Source organism: Zootoca vivipara, chromosome Z2, assembly GCF_965207765.1.
Source record: "Zootoca vivipara chromosome Z2, rZooViv2.hap1.1, whole genome shotgun sequence".
Taxonomy (NCBI): Eukaryota; Metazoa; Chordata; class Lepidosauria; order Squamata; family Lacertidae; genus Zootoca; species Zootoca vivipara.
The window spans coordinates 4,682,623-4,709,415 of NC_142585.1; the positions used below are offsets into that span (position 1 = coordinate 4,682,623).

A 26,793-nucleotide genomic window follows, 5' to 3' on the forward strand; every position below is an offset into this window, starting at 1 on the left:
CGCTTCTGGGGAGCAGAAGAAATGCCGTGATCCATGGAGCACGGCTGCGTTGGCGGAGCTGGAAGCAGCCGCGGAGAGAAGCGGCGGCGGAGGAGGGCCCGGCAAGAGGCGGCTGCGCGGGAGCCGCTTCGGGGAGCGCAGCGCAGCGCGGAGAGCCTGGCGAGAGGCAGCTGCGGCTGCAGGTGAAGCCCGTGATCTGCGTGGGTGACTGGGGGTCGGACTATGAATCCTAGAGTTGGAAGAGACCACAAGGGCCATCCAGTCCAACCCCCTGCCATTTAAATAAATGCTTTCATTTTCAGATAATACAGAGCATGGTGAAAATACAATAAATAGAATCTTAGAATCACAGAATCCTAGAGTTGGAAGAGACCCCGAGGGCCATCCAGTCCAACCCCCTGCCAAGCAGGAAACACCGTCAAAGCATTCTTGACATATGGCTGTCAAGCCTCTGCTTAAAGACCTCCAAAGAAGGAGACTCCACCACACTCCTTGGTAGCAAATGTCATATGGAGGAGAGTGAAAGGTTGTTTTCTGCTGCTCCAGAGAAGTGGACACGGAGCGATGGATTCAAACTACAAGATGAAGATTCCACCTCAACATCAGGAAGAACTTCCTGACAGTAAGAGCTGTTCGACAGTGGGATTTGCTGCCAAGAAGTGTGGTGGAGTCTCCTTCTTTGGAGGTCTTGAAGCAGAGGCTTGACAGGCATCTGTCAAGAGTGCTTTGATGGTGTTTCCTGCTCGGCAGGGGGTTGGACTGGATGGCCCTTGGGGTCTCTTCCAACTCTAGGATTTTATGATATAGGAACATTGAAAAGGCACTTTGCTCCTTGCTTTCCAAATAAGCTTTTGTCTCTCTCTCCCCTTCCCCCGCCCCAAACTCAGTCTCCCTCTCGAACCGAAAAATTCCTCGACGCTTCAGTCATTTCCCCTTTGTGCAGCTATCTCAACTGTGTACATACGCAGCGGGGAGATAATTTTGAATTACAGCAATGGAAGGGGGAAAAAACCAGAAAGCCGCCCTGAGCTGGAACCGCGAGCTGTATATGGGATCCAGATGAGTTTTCACAGGGTGTTGCTGACTTGATGTGAAGGGCCAAACTTAATGAAGGGCCGTACTTAATGGAGTTTGGCCCTTCACACGAAGCAATGGATTCAAACTACAAGAAATAAGATTTCACCTAAACATGAGGAAGAACTTCCTGACAGTAAGAGCTGTTTGGCAGTGGGATTTGTTGCCAAGAAGTGTGGTGGAGTCTCCTCCTTTGGAGGTCTTAAACTGAGGCTTGACAGGCATATGTCAGGAATGCTTTGATGGTGTTTCCTGCTTGGCAGGGGGTTGGACTGGATGGCCCTTGTGGTCTCTTCCAACTCTATGATTCTATGATTCTATAATTCCAGAATCGTGACCTTTCCTTGTTTTTGCTTGCGTTGCTCGCAACCTGGAGTAGACTTGTGCATTAACAGGACACCTTTGGGGAGAAGAGTATTGTTTCTAGGACAGATCCTGCGGAGGAGCTCTCTGCTTTTTAAGATGCTGCCTAGTTTTGGCATCACTTTTCTCCCGAGAAGCAAGTGTCTTTTAATTTAATGACTGCTGTCACCATCTGCAGTGATCATGGAGCCCAAGAAAGCTTTATTATTGTTGTTGTTGTTGTTGTTGTTGTTGTTATTATTATTATTATTGCTGCTGCTGTTATTTTAATATTGCATACACACACACACACACACACACACACACACACACACACACACACATCGAATATATGTCCAACATATAATCATATGTCCAACATATAATCATAGAATCATAGTCATAGTCATATAATCATAGACATATGGCTGTCAAGCCTCTGCTTAAGACCTCCAAAGAAGGAGGACCTCCACCACACTTATTGGCAGCAAATTCCACTGTCGAACAGCTCTTACTGTCAGGAGGTGGAATCTTCTTTCTTGTAGTTTGAATCGATTGCTCCGTGTCCGCTTCTCTAGAGCAGCAGAAAACAACCTTTCTCCCTCCTCTATATGACATCCTTTCATATATTTGAACATGGCTATCATATCACCCCTTAACCTTCTCTTCTCCAGGCTAAAGATACCCAGCTCCCTCCCTAAGCCGTTCCTCATAAGGCATCGTTTCCAGGCCTTTGACCATTTTGGTTGCCCTCCTCTGGACACGTTCCAGCTTGTCAGTATCCTTCTTGAACTGTGGTGCCCAGAACTGGACACAGTATTCCAGGTGAGGTCTGACCAGAGCAGAATACAGTGGTACTATTACTTCCCTTAATCTAGACGCTATAGTCCTATTGATGCAGCTCAGAATAGCATTGGCTTTTCTAGCTGCTGCATCACACTGCTGACTCATGTCAAGTTTTAGGGAGCAGGCTAGCAGGCAGGGCCCATTACTTCCATCACAGGAGTCTACACAACACAAAACATTGTTGCTGTATGTTGGTTTTATTTTATTTGTTTTTTATCTTCTCTTTTGGAAATGTGCACCGTTTCCCCCCCCTTAATTTTTTTGGGGGGGTGGGGGCAAGAGAGTGGAGCCCCAAACTATAGCTTGTTTAAAGGTAAAGGTAAAGGGGCCCCTGACCTTCAGGTCCAGTCATGTCCGACTCTGGGGTTGCGGCGCTCATCTCGCTCTATAGGCCGAGGGAGCCGGCCTTTGTCCGCAGACAGCTTCCGGGTCATGTGGCCAGCATGACGAACCAGAGCAGCGCACACAAACACCGTTTGCCTTCCCGCCGGAGCGGTCCCTATTTATCTACTTGCACTTTGACGTGATTTCGAACTGCTAGGTTGGCAGGAGCTGGGACCGAGCAACAGGAGCTCACCCCATTGCAGGGATTCAATAGGAGTATAGCGTCTAGATCAAGGGAAGTAATAGTATCACTGTATTCTGCTCTGGTCAGACCTCACCTGGAGTACTGTGTCCAGTTCTGGGCACCGCAGTTCAAGAAGGATACTGACGAGCTGGAATGTGTCCAGAGGAGGGCAACCAAAATGGTCAAAGGCCTGGAAACGAGGAACGGCTTAGGGAGCTGAGTATGTTTAGCCTGGAGAAGAGAAGGTTCAGGGGTGATATGATAGCCATGTTCAAATATATCAAAGGATGCCATCTAGAGAAGGGTGAAAGGTTGTTTTCTGCTGTTCCAGAGAAGCGGACACAGAGCAATGGATTCAAGCTACGAGAAAGATTCCACCTCAACATTAAGAAGAACTTCCTGACAGTAAGAGCTGTTCAACAGTGGAATTTGCTGCCAAGGAGTGTGGTGGAGTCTCCTTCTTTGGAGGTCTTTAAGCAGAGGCTTGACAGACATATGTCAAGAATGCTTTGATGGCGTTTCCTGCTCAGCAGGGGGTTGGACTGGATGGCCCTTGTGGTCTCTTCCAACTCTATGATTCTATGATTCTAATAGTATAACCACCTAAACATTAGGAAGAACTTCCTGACAGTAAGAGCTGTTCGACAGTGGGAATTGCTGCCAAGGAGTCTGGTGGAGTCTCCTTCCTTGGAGGTCTTTAAGCAGAGGTTTGACAGACATATGTCAAGAATGCTTTGATGGCGTTTCCTGATCGGCAGGGGGTTGAACTGGATGGCCCTTGTGGTCTCTTCCAACTCTAGGATTCTATGATTCGAACCGCCGACCTTCTGATCAGCAAGCCCTAGACGCTGTGGTTTAACCCACAGCCCCGCCTGGGTCCCTTGTTTATCTCATATGTAAACCGGTCACTGGCTCCACCCAGCCAGCATGAACCCTCTTGCTCAGCCGTTCCAGATCTCAGTTCCCTGCCTCCTGAACAAAGCAGCCGCTCCAGAGCCTCTATTCCTGGGCATCATCCAGGCAGCGGGTCAGAGTGAGTCTGTCTGTCTGTCTGTCTGTCTGTCTGTCTGTCTGTCTGTCTGTCTGTCTCCTCTTACACATCTCTCCAAGCACATCTTCCAGCCAGAGTGTTCGAGGACCAATGTCCGAGTCTCTGGCTGGCTGCTGCATGCGACCGTCTCGAACTGTTAGCTTGGGGGAGGGGGGCGAAATGCCTCTTCCCCAACATCTTCTGGAGGGAAAGTGTCTGCTTCTTTGGATCCCCAAATTCCCAGCGGAACTAGAAGGTCCCTGTGCATTGTCAATTGCCGGGGAATTAACGTGCCACTTTTTTTAGAATCATAGAATCATAGAGTTGGAAGAGACCACCAGGGCCATCCAGTCCAACCCCCTGCCAAGCAGGAAACACCATCAAAGCATTCTTGACATATGCCCGTCAAGCCTCTGCTTAAAGACCTCCAAAGAAGGAGACTCCACCACACTCCTTGGCAGCAAATCCCACTGCCGAACAGCTCTTACTGTCAGGAAGTTCTTCCTAATGTTGAGGTGGAATCTTCTTTATTGTAGTTTGAATCCATTGCTCCGTGCCCGCTTCTCTGGAGCAGCAGAAAACAACCTTTCTCCCTCCTCTAGATGACATCCTTTGATATATTTGAACATGGCTATCATATCGCCCCTTAACCTTCTCTTCTCCAGCGTAAACATACCCGGCTCCCTATTAGAATCATAGAATGGTAGAATTGGAGGGGACCATTCGAGTCATCTAATCCAACCCTCTGAAATTCAGGAATCTCGTCCAACATGAGGCTCGAACCCATGACCCTGAGATTAAGGGTCTCTTGCTGTACCAACCGAGCTATCCCAGAGGTACCTCCAGCAACAGAGGCTGTAATTTTGGAGCTGGCAGTCCTTCGGTCTCGATTTCCGATGTCAGTTTTCCCCAACCTGGTGCTCTCCAGACTCCATCTCCCATCTTCATTCCTCTTCGGCAGGGGGTTGGACTGGATGGCCCTTGTGGTTTCTCCCAACTCTAGGATTCTATGATTCTATGATATGATAGCCATGCTCAAATATATCAAAGGATGTCATATAGAGGAGGGTGTAAGGTTGCTTTCTGCTGCTCCAGAGAAGCGGACACGGAGCAATGGATTCAAACTACAAGAAAGAAGATTCCACCTAAACATTAGGAAGAACTTCCTGACAGTAAGAGCTGTTCGGCAGTGGGATTTGCTGCCAAGGAGTGTGGTGGAGTCTCCTTCTTTGGAGGTCTTTAAGCAGAGGCTTGACAGGCATATGTCAAGAATGCTTTGATGGTGTTTCCTGCTTGGCAGGGGGTTGGTCTGGATGGCCCTTGTGGTCTCTTCCAACTCTAGGATTCTATGACTCTATGATTATATCAGGTACTGACAGGAAGTCCGGGGGGGGGGTAGGGGTAGAGGGAGGGGAAAAGAAGGGGGGATGAAAAGGGAGGGGGTTCCTTTTTTCCTTTTTGGATTTGCCTTTTGTAAAAATGAAGATTATCGTTGTTAGGGAATATGATGTCAGCTTCCTTTGTGTTCTGTTGTGTTTTGAAATGAATAAAATGTGTTAAATAAAATAAAATGCGGTTGTCCTCAGGGTCCCTGTGTGTTGTGAATTGCCGCTGCGTGCATTCGTGGGACACTTAATTCTTTCCCTTTCTGGGGTCTTCAGCGCTTGGATCCTGTGCGAGGGGAGCGCCTCCCTCTTTCGGATCCTTAGAATCTCCCCCTTCTTTCTGAGCGCGTTGTTGGCAATCTTGCCACCCTGGCCATAGCTGTCCACTTTCGGATTAGAAAATAAGGGATCATCAGCCTCACCTGTCCCGGGGACAGTCTACGGTATATCCAATTCAGGATAGCAGCGGGAAACGGCGCCGGAATAAGCAAGAAAAGGGAAAGTTGACAGCTGTGGTTTGGTTAAGGGAGTTTCCTGTGATGCAGCAGCTCAAAAAGCCAATGCAATTCTGGGCCGCATCAATAGGAGTATAGCGTCTAGATTGAGGGAAGTAATAGTACCACTGTATTCTACTCTGGTCAGAGACCACAAGGGCCATCCAGTCCAACCCACTGCCAAGCAGGAAACACCATCAAAGCATTCTTGACATATGCCTGTCAAGCCTCTGCTTAAAGACCTCCAAAGAAGGAGACTCCACCACACTCCTTGGTAGCAAATCCCACTGTCGAACAGCTCTTACTGTCAGGAAGTTCTTCCTAATGTTTAGGTGGAAGCTTCTTTCTTGTAGTTTGAATCCATTGCTCCGTGTCCGCTTTTCTGGAGCAGCAGAAAACAACCTTTCTCCCTCCTCTATATTACATCCTTTTATATATTTGAACATGGCTATCATATCACCCCTTAACCTTCTCTTCTCCAGCGTAAACATACCCAGCTCCCTAAGCCGTTCCTCATAAGGCATCGTTTCCAGGCCTTTGACCATTTGGGTTGCCCTCTTCTGGACACGTTCCAGTTTGTCAGTATCCTTCTTGAACTGTGGTGCCCAGAACTGGACACAGTACTCCAGGTGAGATCTGACCAGAGCAGAATACAGTGGTACTATTACTTCCCTTGATCTAGATGCTATACTCCTATTGATGCAGCCCAGAATTGCATTGGCTTTTTTAGCTGCTGCATCACACTGCTGACTCATGTCAAGTTTGTGGTCTACCAAGACTCCTAGATCCTTATCACATGTACTGCTCTCAAGCCAGGTGTCACCCATCCTGTATTTGTGCCTTCATTTTTTTGCCCATTTTTTTGCCCAACTTTACTTTCTCCTTGTTAAATTTCATCTTGTTTGCTTCAGCCCAGTTCTCTAATCTGTTAAGGTCATTCTGAAGTGTGTTCCTGTCCTCTGGGGTATTAGCCACCCCTCCCAATTTGGTGTCATCTGCAAACTTGCTCAGGATGCCCTCAAGCCCATCATCCAAGTCATTGATTAAGATGTTGAATAAGACTGGGCCCAAGACAGAACCCTTTGGCACCCCACTAGTCACTCTCCAGGATGAAGAGGAGCCATTGATGAGCACCCTTTGGTTTCGGTCAGCCAGCCAGTTACAAATCCACTGAATGGTAGCATTGTGTAGCCCGCATTTTACCAGCTTCTTTACAAGAATATCAAAGGCCTTGCTGAAATCAAGATAGGCTACATCCACAGTGTTCCCTTCATCTACCAGGCTTGTAATTCTGTCGAAAAATGAGATCCGATTAGTCTGACATGACTTATTTGTCAGAAACCCATGCTGACTTTTAGGGATCACAGCGTTCCTTTCTAGGGGGAAAGGAGAAGGAAAGAAAGTCGCCCTCACCCAAAGTAGTGGGAGACCAGGGAATACCCTTTTGGACTGCCAGCCTCCTCCCGGAGGCCTCGGCGACATCCGATAGGTGGTTGCTAAGCAACCCCGGATGCCTCCCTGGTCCTCCATCTCTCCTGTTAACTGTGACATCTTCTCTCCTGGCTGTCGCAGAGAGAACGCCCGGAGGAGAGGGCAGGGCCCAGGCTCCGGCGAAGGTCGCCCCCATGTGCGAGAAAAATGACGGCGAAGGGAGCGGAAACGCAGAAATGGACGTCTATGACGAAGGCAATTTTGGGGGGGGCGCTCTTGGTTTCGTGGCTCGGGAGGAGATGGGCGGAGGGTCTCAGTTGGTATTACCTGCCGCCACCGCTAAAAAAAAAACACTCCATGGTTGTTCAGAGTCCTGCTGCAGATCCGACATGATAAAATCAAAAAGTTCTGGGGTAATATTGAGTAAGAATTTAAAAAGGTGTTCAAAATGACATTGGGGGAAAAAAGAGAACAAGCCTTTTTCTTCTTCTTCTTCTCTCCCTCCCCCCTCAGTTAACATCTTTAAGATAAGCTAAGATGCTAAGATGATAGGATGATAAGATATCTTAATTGTCCTTGTCCCCTTGCGAGAACAACGAAATTCCTCGGTTGGTCCATCCACTCAGATAAATCATTCCGCAGGATCCGAAATTACAGAACCTAATAGAAAACAGTAAATATCATACGAAATGACGAGGAAAAATCAGACGGCTTCCAAGTCCAGGCTTCCCATTTCAGGCCAAAATCGCTCTCGAGAAAAAACTGCTCCTGAGATGTCTCACAGAATTGTAGAGTTGGAAGAGACCACAAGGGCCATCCAGTCCAACCCCCTGCCAAGCAGGAAACACCATCAAAGCATTCTTGACATATGCCTGTCGAGCCTCTGCTTAAAGACCTCCAAAGGAGGAGACTCCCCCACACTCCTTGGCAGCAAATCCCACTGTTGAACAGCTCTTACTGTCAGGAAGTTCTTCCTAATGTTGAGGTGGAATCTTCTTTCTTGCAGTTTGCTCCGTGTCCGCTTCTCTGGAGTCCCCCAGAATTTGGCACCCAGGTGCCCCGCACCCCTTGCGCCCCTGGGTCAAGACGGCCCTGACCTGCCACCCCCCAAAAAACTCCATGACTTTTAAGAGTCCTGCTGCAGACAGAAACCACCCCCCCCCGACGCCCCTGAACGATGGGGAGATGCAATAAAAATATGTTAAGGGGTCCTGAATGAGACAACCGAGGGCCATAAAAGGGCAGGGCTTTGCCAGGACCCCCGATTGGCACAAGCAGAGCGAGAGCTGCATGTTCGCTGCACCAAAATGGATACCTTTTGGAAAACCTCTGCTGCGACTGGAGCCTTGCCCAGCCTTTGACCTGCCTGCGTAGGAAGCTGCGTAAAAATGAAAGGTGATTTATATCGCAGAAGCTTCTATCGTGGTGCCAGCCAAGCTGGCACAGTTCCTGGCATGCAGTTAAAATAACTGCAAACAGGATGATAGCGAGAAGAATCCACACTTCCGTTGGTTGATTAATCTCCAGATGGAAAATCATAGAATCATAGAATCACAGAGTAGGAAGAGACCCCAAGGGTCATCCAGTCCAACCCCCTGCCAAGCAGGAAACACCATCAAAGCATACCTGACATGTGCCTGTCAAGCCTCTGCTTAAAGACCTCCAAAGAAGGAGACTCCACCACACTCCTTGGCAGCAAATCCCACTGCCGAACAGCTCTTACTGTCAGGAGGTTCTTCCTAATGTTTAGGTGGTTATACTATTAGAATCATAGAATCATAGAGTTGGAAGAGACCACAAGGGCCATCCATTCCAACCCCCTGCCGAGCAGGAAACACCCTCAAAGCATTCTTGACATATGCCTGTCAAGCCTCTGCTTAAAGACCTCCAAAGAAGGAGACTCCACCACACTCCTTGGCAGCAAATCCCACTGTCGAACAGCTCTTACTGTCAGGAGGTTCTTCCTAATGTTTAGTTGATAATAGTAGTAATAATAGTAGTAAAAATAATTTATTATTTCTTCCCCACCCATCTGGCTGGGTTTCCCCAGCCATCTGGGCAGCTTCCAACAGAATGTTAAAAATACATTAAAACACCAGGATCCCACCAGATGTCCAAGAAATAAACAGCTACAGTATCTAACTTTTAGAAAAGTTATATAGTTGTTTATTTCTTTTTTTCTAAAAAATATATTTTTATTGGTTTTATAACAAATACAGAAAAGAAATACAAGAAAATACCAGAATATATGAAAAAACACACAACAAAACAGCATTAAAAAGAAAAAAAGAAAGAAAAAGACAAAAGAAAAACAATTCTTTATCTCTATCGAATATAGTTCCTGTACTATGTACTTACTCCCCCCCTTCCACGCTTCTTGTTCATACTTAATATCGCACTTTCCAATTCTAAAAAAAGAAAAAAAAACCATCAAAATTTTTCATCTCCCATACACAATATTACAATAAATCATTATATTCTAAGAATCTTAATACTCATTTTACATTTAAACTTATTCATTGTTGTTGTTTAGTTGTGTCTGACTCTTCGTGACCCCATGGACCAAAGCACGCCAGGCCCTCCTGTCTTCCACTGCCTCCTGCAGTTTGGTCAAACTCATGTTCGTAGCTTCGAGAACACTTGTCCAACCATCTCGTCCTCTGTAGTCCCCTTCTCCTTGTGCCCTCCATCTTTCCCAACATCAGGGTCTTTTCCAGGGAGTCCCCTTCTCCTTGTGCCCTCCATCTTTCCCAACATCAGGGTCTTTTCCAAGGATTCTTCTCTTCTCATGAGGTGGCCAAAGTATTGGAGCCTCAGCTTCAGGATCTGTCCTTCCAGGGTTGATTTCCTTAAGAATGGAAAGGTTTGATCTTCTTGCTGTCCATGGGACTCTCAAGAGTCTCCTCCAGCACCAGAATTCAAAAGCATCAATTCTTCGGCGATCAGCCTTCTTGATGGTCCAGCTCTCACTTCCATACATCACTACTGGGAAAACCATAGCTTGAACTATACGGACCTTTGTCGGCAAGGTGATGTCTCTGCTTTTCAAAATGCTGTCTAGGTTTGTCATTGCTTTTCTCCCAAGAAGCAGGCGTCTTTTAATTTCGTGACTGCTGTCACCATCTGCAGTGATCAAGGAGCCCAAGAAAGTAAAATATCTCACTGCCTCCATTTCTTCCCCTTCTATTTGCCAGGAGGTGATGGGACCAGTGGCCATGATCTTGGTTTTTTTTGATGTTGAGCTTCAGACCATATTTTGCTTTCTCCTCTTTCACCCTCATTAAAAGGTTCTTGAATTTCTCCTCATTTTCTGCCATCAAGGTTGTGTCATCTGCATATCTGAGGTTGTTGATATTTCTTCTGGCAATCTTAATTCCGGTTTGGGATTCATCTAGTCCAGCCTTTCGCATGATGAATTCTGCATATAAGTTAAATAAGCAGGGAGACAAAACTCCATGGACAAAGACAACAGGCATATTACTCTACAGGTTGCTAAATTCGTAACAGCCGTCCTCTCGGACAAGGGACGGAATGGAATGTTAGCTGATTATGTATAGTTATAAGAATTTTCTATAATGACATCAGATATTGATTTTAGCGTCGTGCCTAAATTTTTAATCATAATCTTAAACTTTTCTTTTTGAATTGTCAATATTTGTCCTCGTGAACTGAATTGTGTTATATTGTTTGTGGCTCGTACGAGTCCGCTGTTTGATTGGATTTATTTTGTTGTGTTGTGTTTTATGATGGGCGTAAAGCCGAAGAAATATCTTTTGTACTTTGTATGGGGAGCCAAGGCAGGTCTCTCAGGACTTGTCTTGGTGTTTCCTGGCGCCGTATTCTGGCTTAGCTGCAATTTTCAGGTCAGCTTCCAAGGTAGCCCCACGCAGAGCGCATGGCAGTAGTCCAAGCGGGAGATAAACCAGAGCATGCACCACTCTGGGCAGAGAGGGTCTCATCCTGCGTTCCAGATGGAGCTGCCAATGCAATTCTGGGCTGCATCAATAGGAGTATAGCATCTAGATCTAGGGAAGTAATAGTACCACTGTATTCTGCTCTGGTCAGACCTCACCTGGAGTACTGTGTCCAGTTCTGGGCACCACAGTTCAAGAAGGATACTGACAAGCTGGAACGTGTCCAGAAGAGGGCAACCAAAATGGTCAAAGGCCTGGAAACGATGCCTTATGAGGAACGGCTTAGGGAGGGAGCTGAGTATGTTTAGCCTGGAGAAGAGAAGGTTAAGGGGTGATATGATAGCCATGTTCAAATATATGAAAGGATGCCATATAGAGGAGGGTGAAAGGTTGTTTTCTGCTGCTCCAGAGAATTGGACACGGAGCAATGGATTCAAACTTCAAGAAAGAAGCTTCCACCTAAACATTAGGAAGAACTTCCTGACAGTAAGAGCTGTTCGACAGTGGGATTTGCTGCCAAGGAGTGTGGTGGAGTCTCCTTCTTTGGAGGTCTTTAAGCAGAGGCTTGACAGGCATATGTTAAGAATGCTTTGATGGTGTTTCCTGCTTGGCAGGGGGTTGGACTGGATGGCCCTTGGGGTCTCTTCCAACTCTAGGATTCTATGATTCTATGACCTGCGTCTCCATGGACAGCTATTTTGAGTAGCAGCAACTATTGGTTGGCCGAACATTGAATCTCGCTGCCTCCCTCTGTGTGTGCCGAGTTGTCTTCCAAACTCCAGGGAAACTAAGCTCTAAAGTTGGCCCCGGGACAAAAGGGATTAAGGCAATTATTCTGAGTTGGAAAGATTTGCATGTCCTCCCGGGGCTGTTTGATGGCTCACTGCCCCGTGACTTATTTTAGAACACCCTTTGGCTTGCATTGGGTGCCATGCCAACTATTTACAGGGTAACCTTTCCGCTTAATCCTCCCCACAGGATCTCGCCTTTTCGGGCTCTGAAAAAGTTTTCATAGATTCATAGAATCCTAGAGTTGGAAGGGATCACAAGGGCCATCCAGTCCAACCCCCTGCCAAGCAGGAAACGCCATCCAAGCATTCTTGACACCTGCCTGTCAAGCCTCTGCTTAAAGACCTCCAAAGAAGGAGACTCCACCACACTCCTTAGCAGCAAATCCCACTGCCGAACAGCTCTTACTGTCAGGAAGTTTTTCCTCATGTTGAGGTGGAATCTTCTTTCTTGTAGTTTGAATCCATTGCTCCGTGCCCGCTTCTCTGGAGCAGCAGAAAACAACCTTTCTCCCTCCTCTAGATGACATCCTTTGATATATTTGAACATGGCTATCATATCGCCCCTTAACCTTCTCTTCTCCAGCGTAAACATACCCAGCTCCCTAAGCCATTCCTCATAAGGCATTGTTTCCAGGCCTTTGACAATTTTGGTGGCCCAAAATAGATAGATGAGTGATTGATAGATTATAGGTATAGGTATATATAATATAATATTATAGGTATCTATATAATATTATAGGTATCTATAATAGATTATAATAGATTATATCTATAATAGATAGATATTATAGATTATAGATTAGATTATTGATAGATTAGGTATCTGAAGACGTGTGCATGCACACGAAAGCTTATACCAAAATAAAAACTTAGTTGGTCTTTAAGGTGCTACTGAATTTTTTTATTTTGCTTCGACTCAGACCAACACGGCTACCTACCTGTGATAGATTATAGATTAGATAGCAGATAGATAGATAGATAGATAGATAGATAGATAGATAGATAGATAGATAGATGATAGGTAGGTTAAGTCAAGGAGTGGGGAGCAACTCATTCAATGTGATTCTGCGATCTTAGAACCATAGACTCATAGAATCATAGAGCTGGAAGAGACCCCAAGGGCCATCCAGTCCAACCCCCTGCCGAGCAGGAAACATCATCAAAGCATTCTTGACACATGCCTGTCAAGCCTCTGCTTAAAGACCTCCAAAGAAGGAGACTCTGCCACACTCCTTGGCAGCAAATCCCACTGCCGAACAGCTCTTACTGTCAGGAAGTGCTTCCTAATGTTGAGGTGGAATCTTCTTTCTTGTAGTTTGAATCTCTTCTCAGCTGAGATTTGGTGGAACAGGAGAGAAAGCTGCGTAGTTCCCCCCCCCCCAGTGCCCCTTCTGTACCTCTGAAGGTTCGGTGCCCAGGGGCTCTTCCCATCACAGAAGAGCGAGAAGGGAGTATATATATTCCCAGAGAATATATATATATATATATATATATATATATATATATATATATATTCTCTTGGTATACATATCAGTTCCTTTTAGACATTTGCCATCTGCTGCTCCTTTCTGCGAACCTTCGGGTCCGAAATTCTCTTTGGCTTCCTCCAGGCTCACATGTTGCTGTGACTGAACATCCTTGACCGGTTGGTGAGAGGTGTTTGGCAAAAGAGAGTTTGGCTGGAGGCATAGATCAGCAGCAGCAGCTTCGAATCTTCCTCCAAGCCTTTGCAGTTTCCCTCGTCCCTCTTCTCTCCCTTTCTATTATGCCATGGGTAGGCAAACAGCCTTTGACTGTGTCGACCACCGCAAACTAGGGCAAGTTCTTAAAGAAAGTATGGTATACACCAGTTGGTATATAGACCAACTCAGCAATGGCCAGAGGATTGGAGAAGATCAGTCGACATCCCAATCCCAAAGAAGGGCAGCGCCAAAGGATGCTCCAACTCCCGCACAATTGCGCTCATTTCACACGCTAGCAAGGTTATGCTTAAAATTCGACAAGGCAGGCTTAGGCAGTATGTGGACCGAGAACTCCCAGAAGTGCAAGCTGGATTTCGAAGGGGCAGAGGAACCAGAGACCAAATTGCAAACACGCACTGGGTTATGGAGAAAGCTAGAGAGTTCCAGAAAGACATCTACTTCTGCTTCATCAACTATGCAAAAGCCTTTGACTGTGTGACCACAGCAAACTATGGCAAGTCCTTGAAGAAATGGGAGTGCCTGATCACCTCATCTGTCTCCTGAGAAATCTCTATGTGGGACAAGAAGCTACAGTTAGAACTGGATATGGAACAACTGACTGGTTCAAAATTGGGAAAGGAGTACAACAAGGTTGTATATTGTCTCCCTGCTTATTTAACTTATATGCAGAATTCATCATGCGAAAGGCTGGACTAGATGAATCCCAAGCTGGAATTAACATTGCCGGAAGAAATATCAACAACCTCAGATATGCAGATGACACAACCTTGATGGCAGAAAGTGAGGAGGAATTAAAGAACCTTTTAATGAGGGTGAAAGAGGAGAGCGCAAAATATGGTCTGAAGCTCAACATCAAAAAAAACCAAGATCATGGCCACTGGTCCCATCACCTCCTGGCAAATAGAAGGGGAGGAAATGGAGGTAGTGAGAGATTTTACTTTCTTGGGCTCCTTCATCACTGCAGATGGTGACAGCAGTCACGAAATTAAAAGACGCCTGCTTCTTGGGAGAAAAGCAATGACAAACCTAGACAGCATCTTAAAAAGCAGAGACATCACCTTGCCAACAAAGGTCCGTATAGTTAAAGCTATGGTTTTCCCAGTAGTGATATATGGACGTGAGAGCTAGACCATAAAGAAGGCTGATCGCCGAAGAATTGATGCTTTTGAATTATGGTGCTGGAGGAGACTCTTGAGAGTCCCATGGACTGCAAGAAGATCAAACCTATCCATTCTGAAAGAAATCAGCCCTGAGCGCTCACTGGAAGGACAGATCCTGAAGCTGAGGCTCCATTACTTTGGCCACCTCATGAGAAGAGAAGACTCCCTGGAAAAGACCCTGATGCTGGGAAAGATGGAGGACACTAGGAGAAGGGGACTCCCTGGAAAAGACCCTGATGTTGGGAAAGATGGAGGGCACAAGGAGAAGGGAACGACAGAGGACGAGATGGTTGGACAGTGTTCTCGAAGCTACGAACATGAGTTTGACCAAACTGCGGGAGGCAGTGGAAGAATCATAGAATCATAGAGTTGGAAGAGACCACAAGGGTCATCCAGTCCAACCCCCTGCCAAGCTGGAAACACCTTCAAAGTATTCTTGACATGTGCCTGTCAAGCCTCTGCTTAAAACCCTCCGGATGTTTTTGGCCATCAACTCCCATGATCCCTAGCTAGCAGGACCAGTGGTCAGGGGTGATGGGAATTGTAGTCCAAAACATCTGGAGGGGCGGAGGTTGTGGGTGCCTGTCTTAAAGTGACCCCTTTGAAACCACCCGATTCAATGTAGATTTTTACGATTATCCACTGTATTTCGAGCTATTCATGATGACTCATAAAAACAACAACTATAATCTATTTTTGTGGGACCAGGTGCGCAGCCTGGGAGTCATTCTGGACTCACAGCTGCCCATGGAGGCGCAGGTAAATTCTGTGTCCAAGGCAGCTGTCTACCAGCTCCATCTGGTACGCTGGATGAGACCCTCCCTGCCCGTAGACTGTCTCGCCCGAGTGGTGCATGCTCTGGTTATCTCTTGCTTGGACTACCGCAATGCGCTCTACGTGGGGCTCCCTTTGAAGGTGACCCGGAAACTACAAATAATCCAGAATGCGGCAGCTAGACTGGTGACTGGGAGCGGCCGCCAAGACCACATAACACCGGTCTTGAAAGACCTACATTGGCTCCTGGGACGTTTCCGAGCACAGTTCCAATTGTTGGTGCTGACCTTGAAAGCCCTAAACGGCCTCGGTCCAGGATACCTGAAGGAGCATCTCCACCTCCATCGTTCTGCCCAGACACTGAGGTCCAGCGCCGAGGGCCTTCTGGCGGTTCCCTCGTTGCGAGAAGCCAAGTTGCAGGGAACTAGACAGAGGGCCTTCTCGGTGGTGGCGCCCTCCCATCAGATGTCAAAGAGAAAAACAATTACCAGACTTTTAGAAGACATCTGAAGGCAGCCCTGTTTAGGGAGGCTTTTCATAGAATCATAGCGTTGGAAGAGACCACAAGGGCCATCCAGTCCAACCCCCTGCCGAGCAGGAAACACCATCAAAGCATTCCTGACATATGGCTGTCAAGCCTCTGCTTAAAGACCTCCAAAGAAGGAGACTCCACCACAGTTCTTGGCAGCAAATTCCACTGTCGAACAGCTCTTACTGTCAGGAAGTTCTTCCTAATGTTGAGGTGGGATCTCCCACTCCCGCTCTTTTGGGACTACAACTCCCATCGTCCCTAGCTCACAGGGATCAGTGGTCAGGGACGATGGGAATTGTAGTCCCATAACATCCGGAGGGCCGAGTTTGGCCAGGCCTGTCTTCAGCAATTAAGTCCAGCATCCCAAACTCAGCCCTCCCGCTCTTTTGGGACTACAATGCCCATCGTCCCTGACCACTGGTCCTGTGAGCTAGGGACGATGGGAGTTGTAGTCCCCAAAGAGCTGGAGGGCCAAGTTGGGCCATGCCTGCTCCATGGTCAAGGTGGAAGGGTACTGCCTAGCACTGTGGTGGCCAAACTCGGCCCCCCAGCTGTTTTGGGACTACAACGCCCATCGTCCCTGACTGCTGGTCCTGTGAGCTAGGGATGATAGGAGTTGTAGTCCCAAAACATCCGGAGGGCCAAGTGTGGCCACACCTGATCTAGAACAGTGGTGGCCAAACTTGGCCTCCCCCTGCTGTTTTGGGACTACAATGCCCATCGTCCCTGACCGCTGGTGCTGTGAGCAAGGGGTGATGGGAGTTGTAATCCCAAAAGAGCTGGAGGGCCAAGTGTGGCCACACCTGATCTAGAACAGTGGTGGCCAAACTTGGCCTCCCCCTGCTGTTTTGGGACTACAACACCCATCGTCCATGACCACTGGTCCTGTGAGCTAGGGGTGATGGGAATTGTAGTCAAAAAACATCCGAAGGAGGGCCGAGTTTGGCCAGGCCTGTCTTCAGCAATTAAGTCAAGCATCCCAAACTCAGCCCTCCCGCTCTTTTGGGACTACAGTGCCCATCGTCCCTGACCACTGGTCCTGTGAGCTAGGGGTGATGGGAATTGTAGTCCCAAAACATCCGGAGGGCCGCGTTTGGCCAGGCCTGTCTTAAGCAATTAAGTCCAGCATCCCAAACTCAGCCCTCCAGCTCTTTTGGAACGACAACTCTCATCGTCTGGGACGAGTGGTCAGGGATGATGGGAATTGTAGTCCAAAACATCCGGAGAGCCGAGTTTGGTCAGGCCTGTCTTAAGCAATTAAGTCAAGCATCCCAAACTCAGCCCTCCCGCTCTTTTGGGACTACAACGACCATCGTCCGGGACCAGTGGTCAGGGATGATGGGAATTGTAGTCCCAAAACATCCGGAGGGCCGAGTTTGGCCAGGCCTGTCTTCAGCAATTAAGTCGAGCATCCCAAATATGCCTGGTCTAGAGGGAAAGTTGCCGCCTTCTTCCAAACCTGCTTTGCCGCGAAGCAGCCAAAAGCCTCCCTTTTTGTGCCCCTACATCTCTGACATTTCCAAATAAAGCTCTTTCTCCCTGCGGCTTCTTCCCTGATGACTAACACCCTGGAAACCTCTTTCCGAGGCCCCGTGCTTATACTTCGTTCCTGTTTGGAAAAGCAAGCCAAGTCTCCATTTGTCTCCGTTTTCTTACGCTCGCCAGGAACTGATATACACAATATTCCTCAACCCTCCAGATCGTTTTGAGACTACAATTCCCATCACCCCTGACCACTGGTCCTGCTAGCTAGGGATCATTGTAGCCAAAAACATCTGGAGGGCCAAGGTTGGGGAAGCCTGCACAACACTATCAAACCTATAATTACATAGAATCATAGAATCCTAGAGTTGGACGAGACCCCAAGGGCCATCCAGTCCAACCCCTTGCTAAGCAGGAAACACCATCCAAGCATTCTTGACATATGCCTGTCAAGCCTCTGCTGCTTAAAGACCTCCAAAGAAGGAGACTCCGCCACACATCTTGGCAGCAAATCCCACTGTCGAACAGCTCTTACTGTCAGGAAGTTCTTCCTAATGTTGAGGTGGGATCTTCTTTCTTGTAGTTTGAATCCATTGCTCCGTGTCCGCTTCTCTGGAGCAGCAGAAAACAATCTTTCTCCCTCCTGCATATGACTCCATGATTCTATGATGCTCAGCCTGAACCATACTAATAATAATAATAATAATAATAATAATAATAATAATAATAATAATCCTATATAATAAAGTGCAAGTGTCTCTGCGTCCAGTCCCTGTGTCCGCGCTATAGTGCATGTGCCCCACGGACACAGGGATTGGACGCAGAGACTGAACGCATACACACACACACACGCTCTCCCCACCCACCCCACCTACCGTTTCTCTGCAGCCGCCAACCGCTGCTCCCAGCCAGACTGAGTGTTGGCGGGGGGGGGGGAGAGCGCATGTGTGCGTCCAGCAAGGACAGGTCCCCGGGTTCGGAGAAGCGCTGCACATACGCTTCTCCGAACCTCGGGACCTGTCCCTCCTGTCGGCGGCTGGGGGAGAGGAAGGAAGGAGGAGAAAGGGCTGCTTTCTCCTCCTTCGTACCTGTCCCCCTGCCGCCGACAGGAAGGAAAGGTCCCGGGGTTCGGAAAAGCGCTGCGCAAGCGCTTCTCCGAACCCCGGGAAGTTCTAGTGTCCATTTACTTAACGGGCTGAATTACACTAGTAATAATAATAATAATGATAGGTCATTTCTGCCCCGCCCATCCGGCTGGCTCTCCCCAGCTGCTCTGAGCCGCTTCCAACAAAAGATTAAAAAGGACAGCCATTCAAAACTTCCCGAAATGATGCACCCACGCCAAGAGGGCTCAGATTCCTACAAGGGTTACTCAGCCTTTGGGGAATTTTCGGAGACTGAAGTAGCCGGGCAGGTATTTATATCCCGTTGGCGGTGCCCTATTCTTCTCCCCTGAGATCACCTAAAATGGTAAGATCTTTTCCGCGGAAGTCCCAGGCAAAGGGGGTGTGGACATCTCTTGTGTCCCCCCCCCCAAAAATATTAATAGTCTCCCTGAACTCTCCAACTGAGACAAGGTCTTATCAGCCGAGCTCCTAAAGGAGGGCTGGTTCGGGAATTGGTCCTCGCTGAAGGATGGCTTATCACAGGCACGCAGGTAACCCCTCTGCGCCCCCCCCCCAAATATATATATATGGCTTTTCGTTGTCTTTTGTGCTTTGGGCAAGAGTTCGGGCTGGCTGGCTGGCTTGCTGTTTTGACAGGATTTCACTGGGCTGGATATTCTTCCTTTGAGCCTCATGATATTGGGGGGGGAGGCTTTCTGGCAAATAAGGGGACCCTCTGTAAAATGATATTCCTTCCAGGGAAGGTTGGACTGGATGGCCCTTGTGGTCTCTTCCAACTCTATGATTCTATGATAGGTGCTAAGGGGTGGGCAGTAGGGCAGTTGGTAAAAAAACTTTATCTTTCAAATATATCAAAGGTATGTCATATAGAGGAGGGTGAAAGGTTGTTTTCCGCTGCTCCAGAGAAGCGGACACGGATCAATGGATTCAAACTACAAGAAAGAAGATCCCACCTCAACATGAGGAAGAACGTCCTGACAGTAAGAGCTGTTCGACAGTGGGATTTGCTGCCAAGGAGTGTGGTGGAGTCTCCTTCTTCTTTGGAGGTCTTTAAGCAGAGGCTCGACAGGCATATGTCAAGAATGCTTGGGTGGTGTTTCCTGCTCGGCAGGGGGTTGGACTGGATGGCCCTTGGGGTCTGTTCCAACTCTAGGATTCTATGATTCGATGCTTCCGGCCCTCCCATTTGCACGCTGCTGGGGAGCAGAAGAAACGCCGTGATCCACGGAGCACGGCTGCGTCGGCGGAGCAGGAAGCAGACGCGGAGAGAAGCGGCGGCAGAGGGGGGCCCGGCAAGAGGCGGCTGGGGGTCGGGCGCCCTGAGCGCTGCAGCGGTGGCAAAGAGCGCTTTTGCCTCTTGCCGGCTCTTCTGAAGGCGCTTAAACGCCTTCCTTTTCTTGCCACACCTGCTCCCCCACTGCGGCTTATTTTGGGGGTAGGTCTTCTATTTAATCAACTCGCGAAAAGTTGTCTTCTTTTGTTGGTACGTCTTTGTTTGACGAGAAACACGGTATTCACTGATATGTGTGAAATTTCAGAGGTGGCTTTATCATCCCTCTGCTGGGCTTCCCTCCTCCGCCTCCGGTCTCCATTGTTGCGTTCTTCCTGACAGTAAGAGCTGTTTGACAGTGGGATTTGCTGCCAAGGAGTATGGTGGAGTCTCCTTCTTTGGAGGTCTTGAAGCAGAGGGGAAAAACAGAATGGTCTCGTGGAGATTCCTGCCTTGCCCCGGGGGGTTGCCTAGATGACCCTCAGGGATCCCTTTCAACTCTACAATTCTCTTATCATAGAATCCTCGAGTAGAAAGAGACCCCAAGGGCCATCCGGTCCAACCCCCTGCCAAGCAGGAAACACCATCAAAGCATTCTTGACATATGGCTGTCAAGCCTCTGCTTAAAGACTTCCAAAGAAGGAGACACCACCACACTTCTTGGCAGCAAACTCCACTGTCTAACAGCTCTTATGTCAGGAAGTTCTTCCTAATGTTTAGGAACTCTGATGCAGGCTTGTGCAGAGTTTTAGGTACAAGGTACAAGCAAGGGGTGCCTATGTTTGCACCGTCGGTTCGGGAATAAGTCCCACTGAACATGATGAGACTAGATTGTTGCTGTGCAGTCCTGTTTTTTAAATAAATGCTTTCATTTTTAGATAATACAGAGCATGGTGAAAATACAATTAATAGAATCTTAGAATCATAGAATCATAGAGTTGGAAGAGACCCCAAGGGCCATCCAGTCCAACCCCCTGCCAAGCAGGAAACACCATCAAAGCATTCTTGACATCTGCCTGTCAAGCCTCTGCTTAAAGATCTCCAAAGAAGGAGACTCCACCACACTCCTTGGCAGCAAATCCCACTGTCGAACAGCTCTTACTGTCAGGAAGTTCTTCCTAATGTTTAGGTGGAATCTTCTTTCTTGTAGTTTGAATCCATTGCTCCGTGTCCGCTTCTCTGGAGCAGCAGAAAACAACCTTTCTCCCTCCTTTAGATGACATCCTTTTATATATTTGAACATGGCTATCATATCACCCCTGAACCTTCTCTTCTCCAGGCTAAACATACCCAGCTCCCTAAGCCGTTCCTCATAAGGCATCGTTTCCAGGCCTTTGACCATTTTGGTTGCCCTCCTCTGGACACATTCCAGCTTGTCAGTATCCTTCTTGAACTGAGCTTCAACCCCACTTTGCCAGCTGACGGGCAGACGGAGGCTGCGGAAATCATTTCGCATCTTTCCAGAGACATTAGCGCACTCCCCCCCCCAAAAGCTATTTGCTTCCCAGTTTTCCTCCCTCCCATTTGTTGAATATGCTCCACACACCGTTGCCATGACCCAAAATAGCCGGACCGAATTCCGGATAAATGAGTTAAAGGGCAAGCGACTTGGGAAACAATGGGATCATGCGCCTATATTTAGATTAGATTTCGTGCCAGAGACAACATTGCAGAAACAAGTTAGCCATGAACACATTGGTTCTCCTTAGCTGTCCTTAGGAGGGAATGCTCTGTGAGGCCCCCTGCTTGCTTGCTTCTCTTGTTCTGAGCTTGCGGGCCTGACCCTGTAGCTGTGAGAGCTTCAGAGAGGAATGGCATAGAATCCTAGAGTTGGAAGAGACCACAAGGGCCATCCAGTCCAACCGCCTGCCGAGCAGGAAACACCATCAAAGCATTCTTGACATATGCCTGTCAAGCCTCTGCTTAAAGACCTCCAAAGAAGGAGACTCCACCGCACTTCTTGGCAGCAAATCCCACTGCCGAACAGCTCTTACTGTCAGGAAGTTCTTCCTAATGTTTAGGTGGAATCTTCTTTCTTGAAGTTAGAATTATAATAGAGTTGGAAGAGACCACAAGGGCCATCCAGTCCAACCCCCTGCCGAGCAGGAAACACCATCAAAGCATTCCTGACATATGCTTTTCAAGCCTCTGCTTAAAGACCTCCAAAGAAGGAGACTCCACTCCTTGGCAGCAAATCCCACTGCCGAACAGCTCTTACGGTCAGGAAGTTCTTCCTCATGTTGAGGTGGAATCTTCTTTCTTGTCGTTTGAATCCATTGCTCCGTGTCCGCTTTTCTGGAGCAGCAGAAAACAACCTTTCACCCTCGTCTATATGACATCCTTTGATATATTTGAACATGGTTACCATATCACCCCTTAACCTTCTCTTCTCCAGGCTAAACATACTCAGCTCCCTAAGCCGTTCCTCATAAGGCATCGTTTCCAGGCCTTTGACCATTTTGGTTGCCCTCTTCTGGACAGGTTCCAGCTGGTCAGTATCCTTCTTGAACTGTGGTACCCAGAACTGGACACAGTACTCCATGTGAGGTCTGATCGGAGCAGAATACAGTGGTACTATTACTTCCCTTGATGTAGACGTTATACTCCTATTGATGCAGCCCAGAATTGCATTGGCTTTTTGAGCTGCTGCATCACACTGCTGACTCATGTCAAGTCTGTGGTCTGTCAAGACTCATAGATCCTTTTCACATGTACTGCTCTCAAGCCAGGTGTCACCCATCCTGTATTTGTGCCTTTCATTTTTTTTGCCCAAGTGTAGTACTTTACATTTCTCCCTGTTAAAATTCATCTTGTTTGCTTTGGCCCAGTTGTCTAATCTGTTCAGGTCATTTTGAAGTGTGATCCTGTCCTCTGGGGTATTAAATTTGGTGTCACCTGCAAACTTGCTCAGGATGCCCACAAGCCCATCATCCAAGTCATTGATAAAGATGTTGAATAAGACTGGGCCCAAGACAGAACCCTGTGGCACCCCACTAGTCACTTCTCTCCAGGATGAAGAGGAGCCATTGATGAGCACCCTTTGGATTCGGTCTTCCTCCCAGAGCTTGGAAAGGGAACCTTTGTTGCGACCTAGGAAGGTTGCAAATCTCCGACAAGGCATTGAACTGTTTCAACTCGGGAGCTTGTATGGCATGTTGTTGTTTTCTCTTTGGGGTCCGTCTCACAGCGACCTCTCTCTGGCAATCGGCCTGACTTTGTTGAACGTTGAGTTCCAAAACGCCAGGAATCTAGGATATGACGCTGTTGGAAAGACGATCAACTTCCAAAGCCGTTTTGGCCCATAAGGTTTGCCTGTCTCCTGTGTCCTGTCTCTTGATGGATGAGCCAGCCGGATTAATGGGATACAACGGGTCAAGGTTAACATAGCTGGAAGTTTTGGCAAGGAGGAGGGGAGACAGCGTTCCAGCCGTTGGAACAATGTGTTCCTTTGGGGATTACGAAGCAATAGGCTGCCCAGCTCTGGGTCAGGTCATGTTATTTTAAAAATCCGCTGCTCCTTTTTCCCTTATGGGGTACCCAGTAGCCCCTCTAGAGTCTGTAAGTGGGTTCCCTATCGGTAGGAGAAAATGTGTTGCTGTTTAGCCGTTTAGTCGTGTCCGACTCTTCATGACCCCATGGACCAGAGCACGCCAGGCACTCCCGTCTTCCACTGCCTCCCGCAGTTTGGTCAAACTCATGTTCGTAGCTTCGAGAACACTGTCCGGCCATCAGGGTGAAAGGTTGTTTTCTGCTGCTCCGGAGAAGCGGACACGGAGCAATGGATTCAAACTACAAGAAAGAAGATTCCACCTCAACATGAGGAAGAACTTCCTGACAGTAAGAGCTGTTGGGCAGTGGAATTTGCTACCAAGGAGTGTGGTGGAGTCTCCTTCTTTGGAGGTCTTTAAGCAGAGGCTTGACAGGCACATGTCAAGAATGCTTTGATGGTGTTTCCTGCTTGGCAGGGGGTTGGACTGGATGGCCCTTGGGGTCTCTTCTAACTCTATGATTCTATGATCTCGTCCTCTGTCGTCCCCTTCTCCTTGTGCCCTCCATCTTTCCCAACATCAGGGTCTTTTCCAGGGAGTCCCCTTCTCCTAGTGTCCTCCATCTTTCCCAGCATCAGGGTCTTTTCCAGGGAGTCTTCTCTTCTCATGAGGTGGCCAAAGTAATGGAGCCTCAGCTTCAGGATCTGTCCTTCCAGTGAGCGCTCAGGGCTGATTTCTTTCAGAATGGATAGGTTTGATCTTCTTGCAGTCCATGGGACTCTCAAGAGTCTCCTCCAGCACCATAATTCAAAAGCATCAATTCTTCGGCGATCAGCCTTCTTGATGGTCCAGCTCTCACTTCCATACATCACTACTGGGAAAACCATAGCTTTAACTATACGGACCTTTGTTGGCAAGGTGATGTCTCTGCTTTTTAAGATGCTGTCTAGGTTTGTCATTGCTTTTCTCCCAAGAAGCAGGCATCTTTTAATTTCGTGACTGCTGTCACCATCTGCAGTGATCAAGGAGCCCAAGAAAGTAAAATCTCTCACTGCCTCCATTTCTTCCCCTTCTATTTGCCAGGAGGTGATGGGACCAGTGGCCATGATCTTGGTTTTTTTGATGCTGAGCTTCAGACCATATTTTGCGCTCTTCTCTTTCACCCTCATTAAAAGGTTCTTTAATTCCTCCTCACTTTCTGCCATCAAGGTTGTGTCATCTGCATATCTGAGGTTGTTGATATTTCTTCCATCAATCTTAATTCCAGCTTGGGATTCATCCAGTCCAGCCCTTCGCATGATGAATTCTGCATATAAGTTAAATAAGCAGGGAGACAATATACAACCTTGTTGTACTCCTTTCCCAATTTTGAACCAGTCAGTTGTTCCATATCCAGTTCTAACTGTAGCTTCTTGTCCCACATAGAGATTTCTCAGGAGACAGATGAGGTGATCAGGCACTCCCATTTCTTTAAGAACTTAAGAACCGGTAGATCGCCGGATCCTTATCGTGTACAAAAAGTTATGGGGGGGGGAGCTTTAAAAAAACTCAATCTGCCCATCTCAGGCATGCTCCCCCTCCCTCCAATAATAACAGGTACTTGTAGATAACTGCCAGATTCTTTTATACTGGGAGTAGATCATAGAATCATAGAATTCTATTGCGAAACACGGACCTCTTATCAATGCCGTCTCCAACTCCTTGAAAGATTCCATCCATGGGGTCTCCAAAAACTTTGGGGAGACACAGGAGAACTAATGGGCTTGAGGGCATCCTGAGCAAGTTTGCAGATGACACTAAATTGGGAGGGGTGGCTAATACCCCAGAGGACAGGATCACACTCCAAAATGACCTTCACAGATTAGACAACTGGGCCAAAGCAAACAAGATGAATTTTAACAAAGAGAAATGTAAAGTACTGCACTTGGGCAAAAAAAATGAAAGGCACAAATACAGGATGGGATTGAGAGCAGTACATGTGAAAAGGATCTAGGAGTCTTGGTAGACCACAAACTTGACATGAGTCAACAGTGTGATGCAGCAGCTCAAAAAGCCAATGCAATTCTGGGCTGCATCAATAGGAGTATAGCGTCTAGATCAGGCATCCCCAAAATGCGGCCCTCCAGATGTTTTGGCCTACAACTCCCACGATCCCTAGCTAACAGGACCAGTGGTCAGGGATGATGGGAATTGTAGTCCAAAACATCTGGAGGGCCGAAGTTTGGGGATGCCTGATCTAGATCAAGGGAAGTAATAGTACCACTGTATTCTGCTCTGGTCAGACCTCCCCTGGAGTACTGTGTCCAGTTCTGGGCACCACAGTTCAAGAAGGATACTGACAAGCTGGAACGTGTCCAGAGGAGGGCAACCGAAATGGTCAACGGCCTGGAAATGATGCCTTATGAGGAACGGCTTAGGGAGCTGGGTATGTTTAGCCTGGAGAAGAGAAGGTGAAGGGGTGATATGATAGCCATGTTCAAATATATAAAAGGATGTCATATGGAGGAGGGAGAAAGGTTGTTTTCTGCTGCTCCAGAAAAGCGGACACGGAGCAATGGATTCAAACTACAAGAAAGAAGAATCCACCTCAACATGAGGAAGAACTTCCTGACCGTAAGAGCTGTTCGACAGTGGGATTTGCTGCCAAGGAGTGTGGTGGAGTCTCCTTCTTTGGAGGTCTTTAAGCAGAGGCTTGACAGGCATATGTTAAGAATGCTTTGATGGTGTTTTCTGCTTGGCAGGGGGTTGGACTGGATGGCCCTTGTGGTCTCTTCCAACTCTAGGATTCTATGCCATTCCTCTCTGAAGCTCTCACAGCTACAGGGTCAGGCCCGCAAGCTCAGAACAAGAGAAGCAAGCAAGCAGGGGGCCTCACCGAGCATTCCCTCCTAAGGACAGCTAAGGAGAACCAATGTGTTCATGGCCCTTGTGGTCTCTTCCAACTCTATGATTCTATGATTTACAAAAATCCCAGCAGAACACCGTTTATGCCCTTGCTTCATGAAAATTAAAGAGGATCATAGAATCATAGAGTTGGAAGACATCACAAGGGCCATCCAGTCGAAACCCCTGCCAAGCAGGAAACACCATCAAAGCATTCTTGACATGCGGCTGTCAAGCCTCTGCTTTTAAAGACCTCCAAAGAAGGAGACTCCACCACACTTCTTGGCAGCAAATTCCACTGTCAAACAGCTCTTATTGTCAGGAAGTTCTTATACATTGCCTCCTCTATTGCCCAATTTACTCTGGCTTTAGAGACCCAACTCTATAATCAATCCTGAAGATAGAGTAAAAATTTTGTTAGTTGATGCTAACCCACGAATTACCCATGTGGTAGCGGTCTTTGTGATGAAGACCATGAAAGCCAGGGAAAGATTTATGG

At 47.7% G+C, this 26,793-nt stretch overlaps 1 protein-coding gene across 6 annotated transcripts in view; it reads left to right on the forward strand.

Moving 5' to 3' along the window:
• The first annotated feature begins 3,804 nt into the window (after positions 1–3,804).
• The window catches only part of FHL1 (four and a half LIM domains 1), a 41,116-nt gene continuing 18,127 nt past the window's right edge, over positions 3,805–26,793 (forward strand). Inside the window, exons 1-2 of one of the 6 annotated variants that reach the window (XM_088665230.1) lie at positions 3,805–3,863; positions 7,312–7,425. In XM_088665230.1, coding sequence (XP_088521356.1) covers positions 7,365–7,425 — 61 coding nt within the window. In that variant the 5' untranslated portion in view covers positions 3,805–3,863; positions 7,312–7,364. Of the gene's footprint in view, positions 3,864–7,311; positions 7,426–18,840; positions 18,997–19,095; positions 19,184–19,246; positions 20,089–26,793 lie in introns of those variants that run through there. The other 5 variants (XM_060270367.2, XM_088665233.1, XM_088665231.1 and 2 more) reach the window with 5 other exon arrangements.